The sequence below is a fragment of the Hibiscus syriacus genome, unplaced genomic scaffold (assembly GCF_006381635.1).
Source record: "Hibiscus syriacus cultivar Baekdansim isolate YM2019G1 unplaced genomic scaffold, ASM638163v2 tig00111388_pilon, whole genome shotgun sequence".
Lineage (NCBI taxonomy): Eukaryota > Viridiplantae > Streptophyta > Magnoliopsida > Malvales > Malvaceae > Hibiscus > Hibiscus syriacus.
In genome coordinates this window covers 606381-626790 of record NW_024063076.1, presented here as the reverse complement: position 1 = coordinate 626790, position 20410 = coordinate 606381, and the positions used below count along the sequence as shown (strand labels likewise).

The following is a 20410-nucleotide window of genomic DNA, read 5'->3' as shown; positions in this document are numbered from 1 at the left end:
TTGCGTAAAACAAAAAAATTAGCATAATGCGAGTGAGTTTACATAAGAAACAGAGCACACATACCGGCGGTAAGAAACGGGGACAATGCCGGCACGGTACTCGGCAATCTTGAGGAACATGGGCATGGCGAGGTCAAAGTGAGGGCGAGGAGGGTTGCACCATCCGCCATTGTCGCTCGGGAGGGCATAGTTAGGCGGGCAAAAGTTGGTGGCGGTGATGAAGATGGAAGGACTCCCTGAATGGCACCACTTGGGGATCACTAGCACATTTGATCTCGAAGCAAGCACCGCAGCTCAACCCATTGTTGAACAATGCGGTGCTCAATGCTGCCGTGTTAACCCCATACCCTTGGCTGTACAGGTTCCCATACCCACAAGCTCCTCCTGCAACAATACAAAAAGGGAAAAGATTATAAGAAAAAGTAGAAGCTTTTGAGGAAAAAATGTGGGTACGTACCCATGGTACCAGAAGCATCAGAACCGCCGTAGAAGGTAGCATGTGCATTTTGCCATCCAGCACCGGAGTAAACTCCTGGAATTCTAGCTTCACCCGTCGTCCACATTGAACAAATAAACATCAAAATACAGAATAAACTCACCATCTTCATTTTCCCACCCTCTAATTACTCCAACGCTATGGCTAGAAGTCTAAAAACTCAGCTCTGTTCTTTTAACAGTAGAGAAGGGGTGTGATGGTTGGGGTGTGAATGGATGGAGAGGGGTGACCGGGGTACTTAAAGGGGAGACTGTATCTCTTGAAGGAGGGGTTGAGGCCCCTTTATTACGCAAAAAATCAAACAGATCTTCATTAACGTTGCTTTTTGTTTGAAACTATTTTATCTTTTCTCAATTTGTATTAAAATATTAAAGAATATAGGCTTAAATACCCATATGACCTTTGTACTTGTCACTTTTTTCTAATTTGGTATCTAAATTTTTCTCTCAATTTTATACATGTAATTTTATTCCTTCAACGTATCTAGCTTAATGATAATGTTAAAGATGGATCCTATTTTGCCAACACAACGGGAAGGAGACTTTTTTTTTCTCATTATGCATTATCTAGAATCATGCATTTTTCGACAACCCTAGTAATCTCAGCTATCTATTTTAAACTAATCGACGATGCTAGTGACCGATATCAACTTAATGAAAGTAATGAATATGTATAGACAAGTTGGGAAAGAAGAAATTAGATATCAATTTGAGAGAAAATAACGAAGAGTGGATCATATAGATATTAAGCCAAGAAGAATATTAAAGTAAATCTTTTAAAAAAACAATATATTTTGTAGTCTTACCAATCGTCTGCTTTATTATATTCTTTGTATGATTCTATTATATGAAATAAATAAATAAATAAATAACCTATAATTTACACAAATTCGTCCTCCACCTATAAATTAGGTTGAACCTTATAAGGATAAGTTTTGGCTCAATGGCCCTACATCATCTACTTTCCATCATACTTGTTTATGGAAGAGGTGGGTTTGGTTTTGGGACGACTAAATTCGAGTTATAAAATTCTCAAATTATTTAAATTGAGAAATTTAACTTATTTTAATTTGTAATTATGATTTTAAATTTAATTTAGTGTAAATTCATGTTTGATAAGATTTAAATATTAAAATTTATGAGAAATTAGAGATTGAAGTAATATATATATGAGTAAACAAATCCTCTGTATGCCTAACTGTTTTAAAAGGGAAAGTCAGCGGCTGTGATTTCATGAGTAGAAATGGGATATAAGATGGATCAGAGGTTAAACAGTAAACACTTAAACGCACTAACCAAGCATCCCCAAGAAGGGAAGCTAATTTAAAGCTGTGGCAAGTAGAAGACACTTGCAAGCATCTAACGTGGGGATAGGGACCCACTTAATCCCGTAGTCATCGGCTCATCTAACCCCCCTCCCCCGGGGGTCTTTAACTAGTGTCATAGGCACATACACCTAATAAATTAAAGGTTGAATAGTGTCATTAGTCCCTAATAAATGCAAAATATATGAATTTATTCTCTATATTATTAATGGATTTTAGATTTAATTTAATTCTTATATTTTTAAAATTTTGAAATTCATATCTTCACCAAGACAATGCATGCACAAATTATGAAAGAAGCTATTACCAAAATTTGATTCGATAGACTTAACAATTACTGCTTAATTCAATATCAAATTTTGAAAATTTGAGAGCACAAATGAAAATATTAGATTCTAGGGATTAATTCATTATTTTCACATAATACATGAGCTAATAAAAGAATTTAAGCTAAATGAAAGGACACGTATAAGAAATAATAATTAAAAAAAACTTGAAAATTTATAAAATGCAATTTCCAAGCAACATTTATTGCTTAACTCCAAGTTGTGTCAATTAGTGCACTTTATCTGGTTTCAAATGCACGAAAATACCTTTAAATGTTACTTTTTAGAGGGGAAAGAAACCCAAAAGTCGGATTCCTACAAGAATAAGAAGTTGGGCATAATTTGTCTTATATTTTTCTTGTACGTGAAAATTTGACAACGGTCACATTCACAGAATAATTGGGCCGTGGAGGGTTATCACTTATCTATAAGTCGGCTTTACCTTAATGTTTTGATAAGATTAAGGTAATGTTTTTTGACCATGCAACTCTAGATTAAGGTATGATTAGTGACAAAGTTGTGAATAAACTTACTAAGATGATAGGTTATGACTTGGACATATAGTAAAAGGTTCTCTACATGGATCGTGACGAGGAGAAATTATATTATAACCTCTTTATATATCTCGGCAAGGACAGACGTAGGATTCTATAATTGAGGGTGAATTTAAACTTTTAAAATTTCAAGGAACGAAAATAAATTTTCAATAGAAAATACATAGAAAAAATTTAAAATATATAGTAATTTTAAAATTTTAGGGAGACGATTTTCCCTAAACCATAATATAGACCTAACTAATAAAAAAAGTGCACATTATTAATTTTTTATATACGATCTTTTACAAGATGATATCTATTTAGAATATCTTTTAAAAATATTTTTTAATTATTAATAATATACACCTTACAAATTTATTTATTTAAATTTATTTCTTTATAAAATATACATTGTTGAGGTCTATAATAAGGAGAAAACTGAAAGAGAAATTTCAACAAACAAATTAAGATTGCAGTAGAAAAATAAAAGTACGAAATGACAATGGGGGGCAAGATTGCATGAAAACAAACGGATGCATGAATTAACTTGAGGGAGAGATTCGTGATTTCACATTACGACAGACTACATCCAATCTGTTTTAGAAATTATTCCTCCTATCTTTTCTTTTTGGCTAATGATATTGTATGCCCTCCAATTTTCTAAAATTTATTTTAGTTTTCCTTTTTTTTTACTCTCAAACCTGTATTTTTAATTAAATTAATTGTTATAAAAAATAACATAATTTAATCATTTGTATTATTTTAAAACACACACACACATATATTATATATGTAGTTTGAAATATTTCTATTTGTCATTAGCTATCTACAGAATTTTTACATTTATATATGTATATGCTTTGAAAATTGAAACCCTTTCTCCTCTTGTTATTATCTCTAATCTAAGATGCTATTAACTTGTTAATAATTACTTTTTTTTTAAATTTTTAGATTTTCTAAGTATATATTTTATTTTGATGATTGGGGGGAAATACTTGTCCTTGTGAGTCTGAATAATTATTAAATTGTTTATGTTTTCCTTCAAGATTTGGTTATTCTTGCTGTCAAACCAAGGAATCTAATCATAATTGGACATGCACAATCTTCAATTTCAAGCTTGTTTGTTTATGCTTTGATAATCCAGGCTAGCAACTTTGTCTAAATATTTAAAATTAATTTCTCAAATGTGAACTTTATTAGCTAAATAATAAATGTGGGATTTTGAAGAAGCCAACAGCCACTTTGTTGAGAAGGAAAAATTTAAGTTTTAGGTCATCTGGACCCAAAATGTTCACTAACATGATTTAAGATATTACATAGATTATTAAAAAAATATAATAACTATTTTTCTTTATCCTTTAGCTTAATTCTCAATTTAGCTATTATCTTTATTTTTCTCAATTTCTCTTTTATACTATATATATATTGTGTTCGATTTATGATTTTTTCTTCTAGAATACTAAAACATTAACATTTACGCATCTATTTATATGCTACTACTCCATTAAATAAAAAATATATTTAGTAACTAAAACATGCCACTTTAGCTGGCTTTGATTTTTCTTGGTTATGAATGTATTTTTTTTCTCATTCTCATTCCACAGCTACCCATCTTTATCAAATGAACCACAATTACATGGTGGGTGCCTCATTTAGATATGAAGATTTAAGATATATAGCCTCGGCTGCTGAAAATAAGGGGTGCCCTTGGTCTTGGGTTAGTAGTGCAATTGCCATTCCCTCCCTTTTGGTGCATTAATTGTTACCTCCCTTATTAAATGTAGATAACGACAACTCAAAATCCCTAATGATATATTTCAATTAAGTTCTTATATATAGTTTTATGATTAAATAATTTTTAGGATTGAGAAGACATCTCAACTAAATCATTATTTAAAAAATAAATTAGAATTAAAAAGATATTTTAATTAAATTCTTATTTTAAAAATATAGGATAACTGAACTTTCAATTTTTCTAATTATAATGTTGAACTTTAATTTTACATTCAATTACGATACTCTATTGTTAAGTCACTAACGAGACAATGATATGACTAACAATTGTTGATGTGATCTGCCACGCTAAAAGAATAATGGTACGTTTGTTCTGATGCTTGAAACAACATTGTTTTAAACACTAAATTTTAAGGATGTATAGATTTTGTCATTGAACTTTAAAATAGTTAGTTTTTCAGCACTGCACTTTTCAATCGCCACTGGTAATCAATCGCCTCCCGTGCTGATCATATTTTGCGATAAAATCAATATCAAAACATTCGAATTTCATTCATCATTCTTCTCATATGATTAGTTTTTCACGTAACCACTCAAAATTGAAGAAATTCGAACAAAGGGAAGCGTTATTTCGAAAAGACAAACAACATAACTTAAAACTAGCCTAATCGAATGATCATTGAAAGAGGTCAGTATTAATAAGTCGAACATTTAAATGGTCGGTTTTGAGTGAGTTTCGTGGAAAACCAATCTTAGGAGAAACAAAGTGGAGTGAAATGCGAATGTTTTGATACCTATATTACCACGAAATATGACTGGTGATGGACGATGCTTGGCTTCTGTTGACTATCAGTAAGTATAAGCCAAGAAAACAAATTGTTTAAAAGTCGAGTGACAAAATCATTATACTCTTAAAGTTTAGTATTTAAAACGACACATTATGAAATTAAAAGTTTAATTGTATAAACAATTCAATGGACAAAGTTTAGTGACACCTCGAACAGTTTATCCAAATATAAGTTTTCAAAGACTAATTTGATCATAAATTTGTAAGTAAGAATTCAGTTGAAAAAAAATATTAAAAAACTTAATTCGTTATTACCTAATTGGACACAATGAACTTATTAAACTAATATTAAACAACACTTTGAATACACAATTGTATAGTTTACAAGTTTTCGACTTTAGCCATTTGATAATCTTTGGAAGAATTGTAGTGCAAATAACTTGTAGTTGGATAACTCTGTTGGATTGAAATCCATATTTGTAGACACATATGTATAATGTAAAATGTTATTATAAAGGATGACATAAAATTAAGTGACCAATTATTTTACATGTGTTATATGTATTATAAGTGACCAATTATATTACATGTGTTATATGTATTATAAGTGACCAATTATTTTACATGTGTTATATGTATTATAAGTGACCAATTATATTACATGTGTTATATGTATTAAAGTGTTATGGAATTAAAATGTAGATACCATAAGTTGTATTTATAATTTGATGAGGGACAAAGTTATAAGTACTTAAAACATTAACCTAATATTCAATCTATATAAAAGGTAGTAGTCCCAATAAATAGATTAACTTGTATTACTTTTATCTGTTAGACAGTTTTTACGGCAAGAACAAACCTATATTTTTAGAAGATCACAACCAAAGAAAGACTCAAGGATTTCAACCTATCGATTAATTCAGGTACGCTTCCGCATCTAATAATTTATTCTTAATGATTTGACATGATTAAATCTTGGTTAGTTTTTTATATTTATTTATGGTTTGGTTCTAACAAGTGGTATCATCGCCTGTCATGAATCAATTTATTTTATGATTTATAATTTTGAGATAAAAGAAAAAAGAAAAGAAAATCCGATTGCATCTGTGCGCTAATATATATATATATAATACTTATTACATTGCTTGGATTCAGTTGACATTGTGCAATTGATTTTCTCTGATAATCGTGGAATATGTGGTTCTGTTTATCGCATGGTTATTATTTTTTTATGTAGTAAAAGCTAAGCAATTGTTAAGGTTTATGTAATTGCTTGTTTTCTTTTCTTGAATAATCACATATATTGATTTAGTATTTGGATTAAAGGTTAATATTAAAATTTTATAATTTTTAATATTTCATAGTCTCATCATTGGATTTATAGTTTGTTGGATTATCGATAACGACCTTTTTAGTTAATGTTATCCTTTATATAAAAAAAATTAGTGTTTTTTGTTGTGATTTTCATCTTCCTATAAAGCAATTGAATTTTTTTTCGTAAGAAAAAATGGCGTCGTAATCAATTTGTATGACAATTTTTATACGTTATTATTCCTTAATTTATTGTTGCATTTGTTTTAAGTATTTTATTAATGCAATGATTATTTATTATACAATTTTTGGTGTGCCAATAGACTTTGCATTGGGGAAAAAATATTATTATCGTATTATTATAGATTTGATATTAAGGAGTTTTCTTATGTGAATTTAATTCAGTTTCAGTTAATAAAGTTTTCGAGTTTGATACTTAGAAATATTATGGTACATATGTTTTTTAAAGTTATGTTTTTGGATTTGATTTATTGTATTATATTTTTGTTTAATTTGGTGAATTCATGTTTAAGAAATTTTTGAAAAATATTAAAATATTTAGGTTTTTTATTTCTAATAACGTCATTTAGACAATTTTATTAGAGTTACTTCGGAAATCATGACGCGAATGGAAAATTCAATTTTGTTTTTGACTGTTATGAATTATAGAATATATATTTGGCATTAATATATTCGATTTAGTTTGATTATTTTTTTAACCTTTGCATAGTTTTAATTCACTATAATGTACTTTGACCTTAACTTTTGGTTGAATGTTGTTTTTAATTCGGTTTATGTTTTAGGTAATTTATGACGTTATGAATTAATTGTATGTTTAAGGAATTCTTTAGAAATGATCAAAGACTTGAGTTTTCGATTTCTAATAGCACCATTAATGCAACCTTATTTTTTTCATGCAATCAAAAATTTAAGTTTTAACCTTTGATTGTTATAGAAATATTAAATTTGAATACTTATATTTATTTTGAGATGACTTAATTAAAATAATAAGTCGTTAAAGAGACCCCAGTTATGGAAAATATTTGATTTTCAAATATAAAAGTTATGTACATATAACTTAAGATATGTTTGTATTGATTGGCCTAAAGGAATATTAATTGTTGACTGAATCACATGTACAATTTTGGTAATAATCAAGTGATAATTATTCAGTTTGATGTGTGAGTAATAAATCGACCGAAAGGACGATTTTGCTTGACATATTCTTATTATCAATGTTTGATTACCGCATCAGATATTAATTAAGGTGAAAATTTTATCTAAAGATGAAATATTAATGAAGTAGTTGATATCTAGGGATAAGGTTTAAGTTATTCAAATTTATTATTATTTTGATTATCTTTTAATTGAAAGATAAAATTAAGAGAAATTGATTGATTGATAATATTATATGGTTTTAGGGTTATTTCTTTAATGCAATATATGTATATATTCAATTTGGTTTTTCAGTTTTGATTGTTGGTTAATAGAATATATATTTTGAAACAAATTAATTCATATTTTGGCTAAAACTTATATTTTAGTAGATTTGTTGAAACAAAATGTCGCCAAAGTGACATCTTTTGTGTAGACTGATTTATTTGAAATATCAAGATGATTATGTGTTTCTTGTAATTCATGCATTTATTAATTGGCTCAAAGGAAAGTTAATATTTTGGCATATTCAAGCGACACATGTGGTGATAACATGTGACAATTATAAGGTATTTATTTTATGTGAGCATAACATTAGTCCAAAGAATAGTCTTTTGTTCGACATAGCTTATTGTCAATGTTTGATTACTACAACAAGAGTACCATTTACTGTTAATACTACTATCCAAAGACTTGATATTGATGTAGTGTTTGGCATCTTGTAATGAGAATTAGCTATAATTTTGAATTTATTTGTTTACTTAAGATGTGAGCTTCAGTTTTATTTATATTTTGTTCTATATTCAAATTATTTATTTATTTATTGCTACCACAATATCTACTCTATGGAAAATGCACTTAGGAAAGTGAATATGAAGAAATGAAAAAAATCCACTTACATAAGGTTTTTGTTGTATGAACATAGACTTTACACTAAGGAAAAAACAATTTCCACCTCTCATGGGGATAACATTCTTAATTGGTATGAGAGAATTTGAGAGGTAAAATTTGTTTAAATTGTATAAATTTAGTGGTCATGAAACACAACATTTTAGAAGCCTTTAGGGACAAATAATCTGAAAAGATTACTAGGCGGTTTCCTTAACGAAATTGAGAAATAGTTTTCCAAAAAAATAAGGTTTAAATGACATCACTTTTAACTTCTTTGATTTCTATAAAGTATAAGGGTTAAGGAAATGTGAGGTAGTATATTATGGATATATTTCATAATTCAAAACTGAAGACATTTAAGATCAAGTTTTTCGGAAGAATTACTTGTTATTAAGAATTTAGTATTGTTTCCTATAGAGTTTAATCAACTCAAAGAGAGAAATGAACTCTAAATGAGCTCATTTTCCATTGCGTGCAATAGGAAGAAAGATTGAAGTATAATAATTCTTAAAGTACTCACTTGGAAAATGCATATAAATATAAGGGGGAAAACAAAATCAGAATGTAGTTGTTCTCTTTTGAGATAAGTTAGGAATATGGGAAGAAATTTAATTCTACAATAGTAAGCAACTAATTTGGTTATTATGAGCAATTTAGGGGGTTATTTTATGATCTCGTAATTAGGAATTATTTAAAGGTGAGATCTATAACATTATTTTTTAGGATGTTGAGTTTATAGGGAGAAATAAGGTTTAAGGAATTACTTTTGAGGGGGAATTGAATTATACTCAATTTCTATTATCACTTTTGATGATATCCATGTGTTCATACATGTCGTTAATCAAGAAGTGAATCTAGAACCTCAACAAGATAATATTGAACAACTCTCCTTTTAAGATGAAAACTTGTTATAGAAGAACAAACTAAAAACATCAAAGAACAAATATCATTAAGAAATCCACAAGATGAGAGAAATATTATTTGAATTATTATGTTTGAGCAAGAAATAATGATAATAGTAGAATGATGAAAGATGATCAAATCAACTTTCATCATGTCATAGAAGTTATTACTCTCAAAAGTGGATTAATGCTATATAAGAAGAGTATAAGTTCTATACGAGATAATAAAGTTTGAGGACTCATCCCATTACCTGAAGGTGCAAACTTGATTTGTTATAAATGAAAATCTATAATCAAAGATGGTTGCAAATTGTGATGTTGCCAAGTATAAAACATGTCTTGTATACAAAGGATATACTCAGAAATCAGGCATTAATTTGTAGAGACTTTCTCTTTGGTTTCATGAAAGACTCTTTCAAGATAATTATGATACTTTTGCTTATATTTGATTTTGAGTTACATAAATTGGATTTCAAAATTGGTTTATCAATGATAACATTTATGAAATATTTTATACAGTGCAATTAGAAAATTATATCTAATGATACAAAATTAATGATATACAAATTAGGGAAATCCATTTATGAGTTTAAGAATGACTTTCTTTAATCGTATAACGAATTTTATCATGTGATTATCTCATTTGGTTTTGAGATAATTTGATTGACAATTGTATATACTATAAGTTTAGTAGGAGTAAACCAAATGATACCCTTATTGTAAAAGGAAACAAGTTTAAAGGTTCCTTATGCCACAAAAGTAAATGAGGAGTTTAATGTATATTTAGGTTTATACACATTCAAATATATCATATGATTTTAGGATATTATATAAGCAAATATTTAAGGATTTTGGGTATGGATCGTTGGATAACAACCAAATTGATTCTATTAGCATATTGAGATTGAGTGTGAGTGAAGTCAGTGTAGCAATGATATCAGTTAGTTTAGCAGCTGAGCTGTATGCATTGTGTGAGGTTGTTGAGCGTATGTGAGTGTGAACGTTAATAGTTTGTTATGAGGTTGTTACAAATCTGTTATGGTTGGCTGTAAACAATCTGTATAAATAGGCGTTAAGTCCTCATTGCTAAGTGTGAAGAATAATGAATTTGTTTACTGAAATTTACTTTCAAGTGTATTCCATCATGGTATCATTCGCTTTATGTTCCTGAGGTGTTTCTGCTTCGTTGCTCCTTCTGCTGGTAAACATGGATGCTGTGTTTGCTAAAACGTTCACTCACAAGAAGGTGAATGTTATTCTTGATGAGTCAAATTTTTTACTCTGGTAGCAGCAAGTTCTGCTAACGGTTCGTAGCCATCGCCTCGAGCAGTTATTAACTGGTTTGCTGTAGCCTCCGCCTGAATTTATAGTAGGTACGAATGGTGAATCTATGCCAAACGAGTTGTATGACGATTTTGTAGCACAAGATAGTGCACTGGCGTCGTGGCTATTATCAACCATTAGCTCTCATCTACTTTCTCAATTCGTTGGTGCGGACACAGAAGTGGCTGTTTGGAATAAAGTAACAGTTCTTCGCGAGTCGTTCTACAACAGTAGTCATTAGTCTGCATTACAAGCTTCAATCTCTTAAAAAAGGAGATGACAGCATGAACCTATCTCACTCGATTAAGGAGGTCTGTGATGCATTGGCATCATGTGATAGTGCGATCTCCCCTGCCGAGCAAGTAGCCAGCATCTTAAAAGGCCTCTTCAGAGATTATCAACCTTACGTTGCTTTCATTACAACAATGAAAGACTCTCTCTCACTTGATAAGGTGTGTTCTTTACTGATTGATGCTAAGACTCAAATGGCTGGATTTGATGCTCGAGATGATCAGTTTCCAATGAGTGCTCATATTGCCAATCTGAGCGCTGGTCCCAAATCGAGCAACGCAAATTCCTACAATCGATCTGCCTACCGTAATGAGTCTGGTTATTCTAATCGTGGATGCGGTCGTGGAAGACCATGGGTTCAGTGCTAGCTGTGTGGCAAAAATGGTCACCTAGTGGCTGACTGCTGGCATCGGTTTGATCAGAATTTCTCTGGTAAAGGTTCTGCTCGTCCTTCATCACGAGATAATTCTGGTAGTGCTCATTACTCTAGTCTTGAAGATGTAGAGAATGTAGCATGTTCCTGCTGTACTAAAGGACTTGCTGAGGCTCATAGCGCTTTCACCTCTAGTGGTTCATGGGTGGTTGATTCCGGTGCTTCACACCATGTCACACCTGATGCCTTAACCATTGGTCATAAGGGTGATTTTACAGGTCCAGGTAAATTATTTGTTGGCAATGGTGTGCCCTTATCTATTCATACTTCTGGTAAATTATTTGAATGACTTGTTGCATGTGCCTACGATAACGAAAAATCTGCTCTCGGTGTCAAAGCTTGCTAAAGACAACGATGTTTACTTTGAATTTTGAGCTTCAAGTTGTTGTGTTCGAGACGAGAGGTCTGGAGAAATTTTGTTGCGTGGTGAAGAACGAGGTGGTTTGTATTTCTTTCGGTCAAATGTGGATACTACGAGTAGTGGTCAGGCACAAACTTATGTTGCATTGTCTCCAAATAAGCTGTATGAACTTTGGCATATGCACCTAGGGCATCATGCATATGGGACCCTAGAGCAAGTTTGCAAATTCTTAAATGTACTCGTTGAAAATAATGTGAATGAATACTGTGTTACTTGCCATATGGGCAAAAGTCACAAACTCCCATTTCATACATCAGATTCATTTATACTATCCCGTTTCAATTGGTTTATACTGATTTGTGGGGACCTTCACCAATTGCTTCTAACGGGTTTAGGTATTATGTGAGCTTTGTCGATGCGTGTACACGAAACACTTGGCTATATCTATTGCGTGATAAATCTCAAGCAGTACATGCTTTTCAATTGTTTCAGTAGCTTGTAATCACACAGTTTAACTCAAAGATATTAGCTGTGCAGAGTGATTGGGAGGTGAGTTTCGAAGCCTCTCTCGTGTTCTTCAAACAGTTAGGGTTGTGCACCATGTAACTTTTTACACACCTCCGATCAGAATGGAGTCGTTGAACGAAAACACAAGAACATAATTGAGCTTCCATTAGTTTTGCTTGCTCATGCTTCTATGCCTATCACGTTTTGGACTTATGCTATAACAATGGTTGTACATCTCATCAACAGGTTGCCTACAAAGGTGTTCAATGGGCTCTCTCCATATGAGTCACTGTTCCATAAGAAGCCTAACTATAGTTTGTTGAAGGTTTTTGGCTGTCGGTGTTTTCACACCTTAACCATTTAATCACCATAAACTGGATTCGTTCACAATCATGTACCTTTCTTGGCATTAGTTCCAACACAAAGGTTTATTGTGTCTCAGAAAGAATGGGCGAGTGTATGTGTCTAGGCATGTAAAATTTGACGAATGGTACTTTCCATTTGCAACTAAGTCTGGTCACATTTCGTGCAGCTCCTCTGCACAAATCAATCAATCTCTTGATGTTGTAGTAGATGTGAATCGGTTACTTGCTGACGATGCAGGGGTATCAGGAAATCAGTCTACTCTTGTGTATGAGCTTAAGAGCTCAATTGCTGGTTCTGCTACTTCCTCGAATAATCTTGAGGAATCATCTAAGGCTTTGTGTCAAAATGAAATGCATGTTGAAGAAGTGGTACGCGATGAGACTGTTGCACCTCATATTAATCATCATCCCATGCTGGCTCGTAGCAAATGTGGTATCTATAAGCCCAAGGTATACACCACTTTCTTGATGACAATGTTCCATCTAATATTCGTGATGCATTAATGTCACCTAAGTGGGCAACTGCTGTTCATGCGGAGTACTCGGCTTTAATTCAAAACCGAACTTGGAGTTTAGTTGAGCTACCTCGTGATAAAAGTGTTGTTAGCTGCAAATGGCTATTCAAACTAAAAGGGAACCCAGATGGTTCTATTCATCGATATAAGTCTCGTCTAGTTGCCAAGGGTTTTTTCGCAAGTTCCTGGCCATGATTTTGTGGCCACGTTCAGTCCAGTTGTTAAGTTTGCAACTGTCTATGTTGTACTAGCAGTAGCAGTGGTTAAAGGATGGTCTCTACGACAAATAGATGTCAATAATGCGTTTTTGAATGGAGATCTAGCTGAAGATGTTTATATACAACATCCCCCTGGTTTTGAACAGCTTGGCTCCAATGAAGTTCATTTGGTTTGCAAGTTGCAGAAAGCTTTATATGGACTTCGCCAAGCTCCTCGAAACTGGAACGATAAACTCAAGAACAGTCTACTTGAATTGGGCTTTGTGGTGTCAAGGGCTGATACATCTCTATTTGTGCGAGTTGTGAATGATTCGTGCACATATATTTTAGTATGCGTTGATGATATAATCATCACTGGTAGTTCGAATGCTGATATTGATAATATTATTAATATGCTGCACAAGAAGTTCTCTCTAAAGGATTTTGGAGCACTTTCGTTCTTTCTTGGTATTAAGGTTAAGAGGAATGATGCTGGTTTAGTCCTCAGTCAAAAGAAATACATACTCGAATGTTTCAAAAAATAGATATGCTTCAAGCATCTTCAACCTGCACACCTATGGTAGCTGCTATGAAAAATTCTGGGAAATGAAGTGTTCTATTAAACAATGCACGTAATTATCGAAGCATTGTTGGTGCTTTGTTATATATGTGCCATACTAGGCCTGATATAGTATTTGCTGTCAACAAGGTGGCACAGTTCATGCAAGCACCTTGTGAAGAACATCTAGTTGCTGTTAAGCGCATCCTACGCTATCTAGCTGGTACATTGGATTATGGCTTAGTTTTCTTGTCTGAGCATACTAAGTTGTCTGTGAGAGCATTTTCTGATGCTGATTGGGCAGGTGATACTGGAGATAGGCGCTCAATGACTGGCTATAGAGTGTTTGTCGGCAACAACTTGGTTACATGGGCATCTAGGAAGCAAAAATCGGTGTCACGCTCAACGATGGAGGCTGAATATCAAGTATTACAGAAGCTACCGCTGAAGTAACTTGGGTTAATGCTTTATTGAGTGATCTAGGGTTGCAGCCTCTAGACAGACCTATTGTTTGGTGTGATAACACAAGTGCAGTGGCAATGACTGCCAATCCAGTGTATTATGCAAAATCAAAACATGTTGACCTTGACATTCATTTTGTTCGAGAGAAGGTTGCTGTGGCAAACTGAAGGTGAGTTATGTACCTGCTGATTTTCAACTTGTTGATGGATTTACCAAGCCTTTGGCTAAGGCGTCGTTTTAAGTTTTTCGAGACAATGTTCATGTCCAACAATGTTGAGTTTAGAAAAGGAGAGAAGAAAGACGGGAGAATATTAGCATATTGAGATTGAGTGTGAGTGAAGTCAGTGTAGCAGTGATATCAGTTAGTTTAGCAGCTGAGTTGTATGCATGGTGTGAGGTTGTTGAGCGTATGTGAGTGTGAACGTTAATAGTTTATTATGAGGTTGTTACAAATCTGTTATGGTTGGTTGTAAACAATCTGTATAAATAGGCGTTAAATCCTCATTGCTAAGTGTGAAGGATAATGAATTTGTTTACTGAAATTTACTTTCAAGTGTATTCCATCAGATTCATACAATACATTTAAGAACAAAATGTTACATGCTCACATATCGGAGGTCTAGTAAGTAAGAGATCATCAGGTTTATGGACTCTGACTTATTGTAATATGAATGCAAAATTTTATCACATGAACTACTAATTATAGATTGATAAGAAAGACCACTTGAGTTATTGTGACAACTAAGTTACAATTCTTTTTTCCATATATAACATAATCATCTTAAGTCTAAGCACATACACATTATGTTTCTGGTTCTTAAAGAAAATTCAGATTGATTATGTGTTTATAGAGCATGTTGAGCACACTACTCAAGTAGGTGTAATATCATATAAGGATATTCAATCTTAGTGAGAGTTTGTAATTTTAATTCTCGTATATTATAAACACAACTTCAATTACTTCAGTTTAAGGATATTTATTTTAAAGTTATTTTTTGCAGAAATAAAGAATGTTTAGGTTCATTCACACTCTATTTTTGGTAAAATTTGATCTCACTAACGTTTAAAGAGGATCAGTTGAAAATAGACGTACAATTCACATTGCATGTGATTTCTATGCTACGCTCCATGATTGATCAATGTCATTTAATTGTGTTTGTATACGTGACCATTGATGGGTCAGTCATGATAGATACCAAAAAGACCGCTTTGATCCTATATAGATATAGTTTATTGACGAGATTGTTATAGAATACTTAATATATGATTGCAAATTTTGAGCTCTTAAGGTTTTACATTGTCAGGAAACATATGTTGTCCTAGTGGGAGATTGTTGGATTAAAATCCATATTTCTGGGCACATATGTATAATGTACAATGTTATCATAAAGTATGACACAAAATTAAGTGACCAATTATGTTACATGTGTTATATGTATTAAAGTGTCATGGAATCAAAGTGTAGATACCATAAGTTGTATTTATAATTTGATGAAGGGCAGAATTATATATACTTAAAATATTGACCTAATATTCAATTTGTACAAAGAGGTAGTGGTCCCCAAGAAATAGATTAACTTGTATTACTATTATCCCGTTAGAGAGTTTTTACGGCAAGAGCAAACATATCTTCTTGGAAGATCACAACCAAAGAAAGATTCAATGATTTCAACCTATCGATTAATTCAGGTACACTTCCACATCTAGTATTTTATTCTCCATGATTTGACATGATTAGATCTATGTTAATTTTTATATTTATTTATGGTTTGGTTCTAACAAACTCACGTTGATAACTCAGTTGAGCCTAGGATTTAGATCATGGACTATCACCATCTATAACTCGCTCAAGTAGTTCAATGGTTCCCCGGCCTAGTTCAATGGTCAACTATGGTCATTAGCGGAAAATGACTTCGAAACTAATCTTAAGAGTAATTTTTTATTTTTATTTTTTTGAAATAGAATAAATAATTACAAAATAATATATGTTTACAATCTTTTTTTTTAGTTATTCACAACGTACACATCTTATTGAAGACTTCTAGACTTTAGTGGGAACAACACTTCCCTAAACCACCAAAATCGCTAGACAAGATTATTATAAAATAATATACGTTCATATCTTAATTTTTTAAGATTAAACTAGATATCTCAATCACACTCATCTTCAAAATATCAAATGATCCATATATCACCTAAGTTAACGTATTAGCATAACTCAAATTAACTAAATTTTATCATATTTCAATTATTTAATTATTAACCTATAAATCCCCAACCATTTAGATTAATTATTCCATAATAAATCGGTATTCGCGTTAATAAGATATATTATTTAGGGTATACTAGATTGACAACATCTAAATTTTAGGCTGATTTTCATTTTTGATAATTAATTTTTTAAAACTTGCATTACAATTATTAAATTTTAGTTCATTTTTATTATGTTTGTTATTGCTGACTACTATTAATAAACACTAATGTCACTCGTTAAAATATTTTATTAAAAATTAATTAGGTGTCGGGTCGAGTCAGGACGAAACCTTGAAACTGGAGGTCAACAAAAAATATTTTTATTAAAAAGTTAATTTTACAAATTAATGTTTATCATAAAGATCAAGTTTTTTAATAAAGCGGTTCTGGATAATTTCAACGATAAAAGGTCTCGTTTGATTAAAAGATTAATATGATTCGATTTTAAGTTGATCAAACGGTTGACATTAACAAATAGAAAAATTTAGCTTTTAGTTTTAATTGTGTTTTGAGAATGATTTTTTTTGACGAGATTGGATGAAGAATGAAGAAAAGGAGTAGTTCAGTCAGTTTTTTGACTGACTATATCATGCGTTTTAAAAGTTTATTAAGCGAAAGGGATTAAGAAATCCCCCTATGATGAAGTTTCTTTTTTATATATATATCTTGGGATGCATTGAATTGGGTCAAGTGGAGAAATAAGAAACGGTGACCTTGTAGTGAAAAAAGATTAAAGGGGCAGGAGAAATCTGAGCTCCATCGCTGTTGCTCTACCTTCACTGGTCAATTCGTAATCGCCGCAATTTGAAGCCATCAATCATCTTTATAAGGAAATCAAATATTTGGTCCACTAATTCAACTTACAGAAACAGGTCTGGGTTTCGACATATCAGCTTTAAGCAATTTAAGTACAAGTGTTCCCAAAGATGGCATGCATCGAGAGTGCTGCCGTCTCTTTATGGAACCATTGGTTGGTTATTTAGGGACCATTTTCTTCTTTTCCTTTTTGACTCCCCCAAATCATGCATCATATTTTGATGCTTTGAGGGGTTACTTCTCATTTCAGCTTTAAGCATCCTCCATTGGAATGAATCATCAATGTTTCTCAATCACCAAGCGAAAGTGGATGGGTGGAGAGGTGCCTACTTTATTATTCATCGCTTCTACATTTCACACTTCTCCCTTTAACTTTGGAGCTATGGGTTTAATTTTTTAATAATAGTAAGTGATTAAGATAATATATATTTAGAGTTTTCTTAATTATAGATAACGCTCGTATATGCTATATATAAATCTGCTTGAATTTAGAATCTCTAAAAATAACAATACTCACCTTTAGTAATGAGATTATTTTAAAATCTGTCATTCAATGGAACAAAATTAGATTTGCATCCATGTTTCTTTTCATTGACCCGTTGTAGTATGTGTTTGTTGAGCTTTTATTTTGTTGTTTCTGAGACACTTTCATCTTCTTTTGATCCTATTAAATAATATTTCAGCTGGCATTTATTTTAAAACCACAGTTGTAATTGGAAAAATATTTTTATCTGACATATTGAAACTCGTCGGATTTCAGAAAAGAAAAAGAAACAGAAAATCTTTCTCCTATACATGATCGTGCATCAAGTACAGAGCTTGGAACATAGATGTTGAAGTTGGGAAGAGTTTTCCTCTGTTAGTGTATAGATTTCGCTTTTCCCATTGCCTATGCATGTCAAGTTCATCGTCTTCCCGAATACAGTTGACTGCAATAAGAACTAACATTAACCCATTTTCATTTTAATGAACACAAATCGGAGAAACTAAACTATTACTAATGCAACTGACCCGACAATACACGTGTCGTGGTCTGCAACTCCATAATGGTGTCGGGATGCAGCTCATATAATGACACCAAGAACAGCGATCATTCAAGTTACCCCCTTCAAGGAACAGAATATATAAGCCAAGAGCAAATCTGGAGAAAAAAATAAACATACATTCATGCATGGGAATAGCTTATTTTGATGGTGAAGATGAGTGAAATTTAGAATTCCTTACACAACAATCAGAAGGATCAAAGAGACGACCCACAGGACACACTGATACGTCTGGTGTTTAGGTTTACGAGAAGGTATAATGTATCCAGGAGGAACTTTTTTCTCACTAACGTATCCAAACTGGGGACGGATTAGGAACACGAAACCGAGGAGAAACCCGGATATAAATCCCCCGATATGAGCAAAGTTATCCACGTGTGGGAGCACTCCCACTGCTAGATTTATTACAATAACCAGAACAAGAGTTAACAGCGCTGCAAACTGCACAAAACTCAAACTGTAAGAACAATCTGTGGTAGGAAATGTAGACAGGCTAGGAAGAATGCGATCTTACGTGCCTTATTTGCATATATTGTCCAGTTTGTGATTAGTTCTGAGAGCATGCTTCCTAGTAAACCAAAAAGTGCACCGGAGGCACCCACCGATATACGGCTCTGAATAAAAAGAGAGGACATCAAACTCCCACCGAAACCGGCGATTAGATAAAGCAACCCTATTCTCACTGCAGTAATACCAAAGAAGCATTAGAATTGATCAGATCTCAAGTTGTTGTTGTAATATTGATATCATAATCAATGCGTACCGAAACCGAATTCCTGCTCAAGCCGAATCCCGATGAATAAAAGACTCAACATGTTTGCGAGTATGTGGAAAACACCAGCATGCAACCATATACAAGATATCATGCGCCATGCTTCGTGTTCTTTGACTACTTTATTCACTTCTAGGGCACCCATTTTCTCTAGTCTGAAGAGACGAAGAAATCATCAGGCCATGTCATCCATGAAGAAAGATATATATTAATTGGATGCATTGGGAGAGAGACTTACGTACGAGCAGAAGGTCCAAGGAGGGGATTCTCTTTGAAAGGCTGAAAAGAGAATCTACCCAGGAATTTACCCACGCAGTTATTCGAGGTGTTGGGACAATTGTTAATGTACATGGTTATTATAAAAAGGAATATGTTAACCAAAACAAAGCCTGGAATCAACCAAGGCACCCACTTTTTGAACGGCATGAAATCAACAGTCCATCCTAGTTGCTGTTGTCCTTCCCTGTGTCTATGCCCATTCCCATGCCCCCTACGCTGCCCATCAGACAACGGCAATGACGACGACGACGGTAACGTTTGTGATGCGGTGTGACCTGATCGTAGCTGATGTTCCGTCGTGTCTCTTTTCTTTGGATTGGTCACCTTGATTTCAATCTTGGAATCCATCCCCCACCTTCAAAATAACCTTTTTCTTTTCCTCCTTCAAAGACAAAAAACACACAGGGGGATTCCCATTGTTGGAATGAGTTAATGGTGTCTCATAATCTTGGAATGTAAATGGATTTCCATACACAAAAAAGGCTTCGTTTTCTGAATTCTGATATTACACGGATTCTCTCGTGTTTCAGAGTTCAGACAAACCTTCCTTCTACTTGTTTTTCCTTTCTTTTCTACGTGGATGATTTCCTAATTTTAACGTTGCTTGTTAGGGATGATAGGCTTATAGTTTTAACTTCCCATTTGATTTCTTTTGCTTGGATGCCATTCTCACTTAATGTATAAAAGACATTATTATATAACAATTTTTTGTTTCAACAATAATTAAGAGATCAAATTCAAACCAAAAAACTTGCACACCGAAGTGGAATAG

The 20410-nt window shown here is 32.6% G+C and overlaps 1 protein-coding gene, 1 long non-coding RNA gene and 1 pseudogene across 2 annotated transcripts; 1 reads left to right on the top strand and 2 right to left on the bottom strand.

The window, feature by feature from the left end:
* Positions 1-3: 3 nt before the first annotated feature.
* Positions 4-608, bottom strand: LOC120160044 (annotated as a pseudogene).
* Positions 609-7565: 6957 nt separating this feature from the next.
* On the top strand, positions 7566-18444 carry LOC120160047. Its single transcript, XR_005519402.1, has 3 exons — positions 7566-7576; positions 8791-8807; positions 18310-18444. It is a non-coding gene; the product is annotated as an uncharacterized LOC120160047 (long non-coding RNA).
* Positions 18351-20034, bottom strand: LOC120160046 (RHOMBOID-like protein 1). Its single transcript, XM_039170509.1, has 6 exons — positions 19598-20034; positions 19351-19514; positions 19106-19269; positions 18769-19028; positions 18556-18685; positions 18351-18473 (listed from the first exon to the last, which is right to left on the bottom strand). The coding sequence occupies exons 1-6, from the start codon at positions 19984-19986 to the stop codon at positions 18351-18353; spliced, it is 1230 nt and encodes a 409-aa protein (XP_039026440.1). The 5' UTR covers positions 19987-20034.
* Between the last annotated feature and the right edge of the window lie 376 nt (positions 20035-20410).

What these genes read in the sequence shown, in the direction of transcription:
- LOC120160046 (XM_039170509.1), bottom strand. Translation starts at nt 19,986, where the DNA reads ATGGATTCCAAGATTGAAATCAAGGTGACCAATCCAAAGAAAAGAGAC. An exon ending in TTGATCCTTCTGATTGTTGT is followed by an intron (nt 18,686 to 18,768) that starts GTAAGGAATTCT and finishes TTTTTTCTCCAG; the next exon opens with ATTTGCTCTTGGCTTATATA. An exon ending in CACGACACGTGTATTGTCGG is followed by an intron (nt 18,474 to 18,555) that starts GTCAGTTGCATT and finishes TTCTTATTGCAG; the next exon opens with TCAACTGTATTCGGGAAGAC.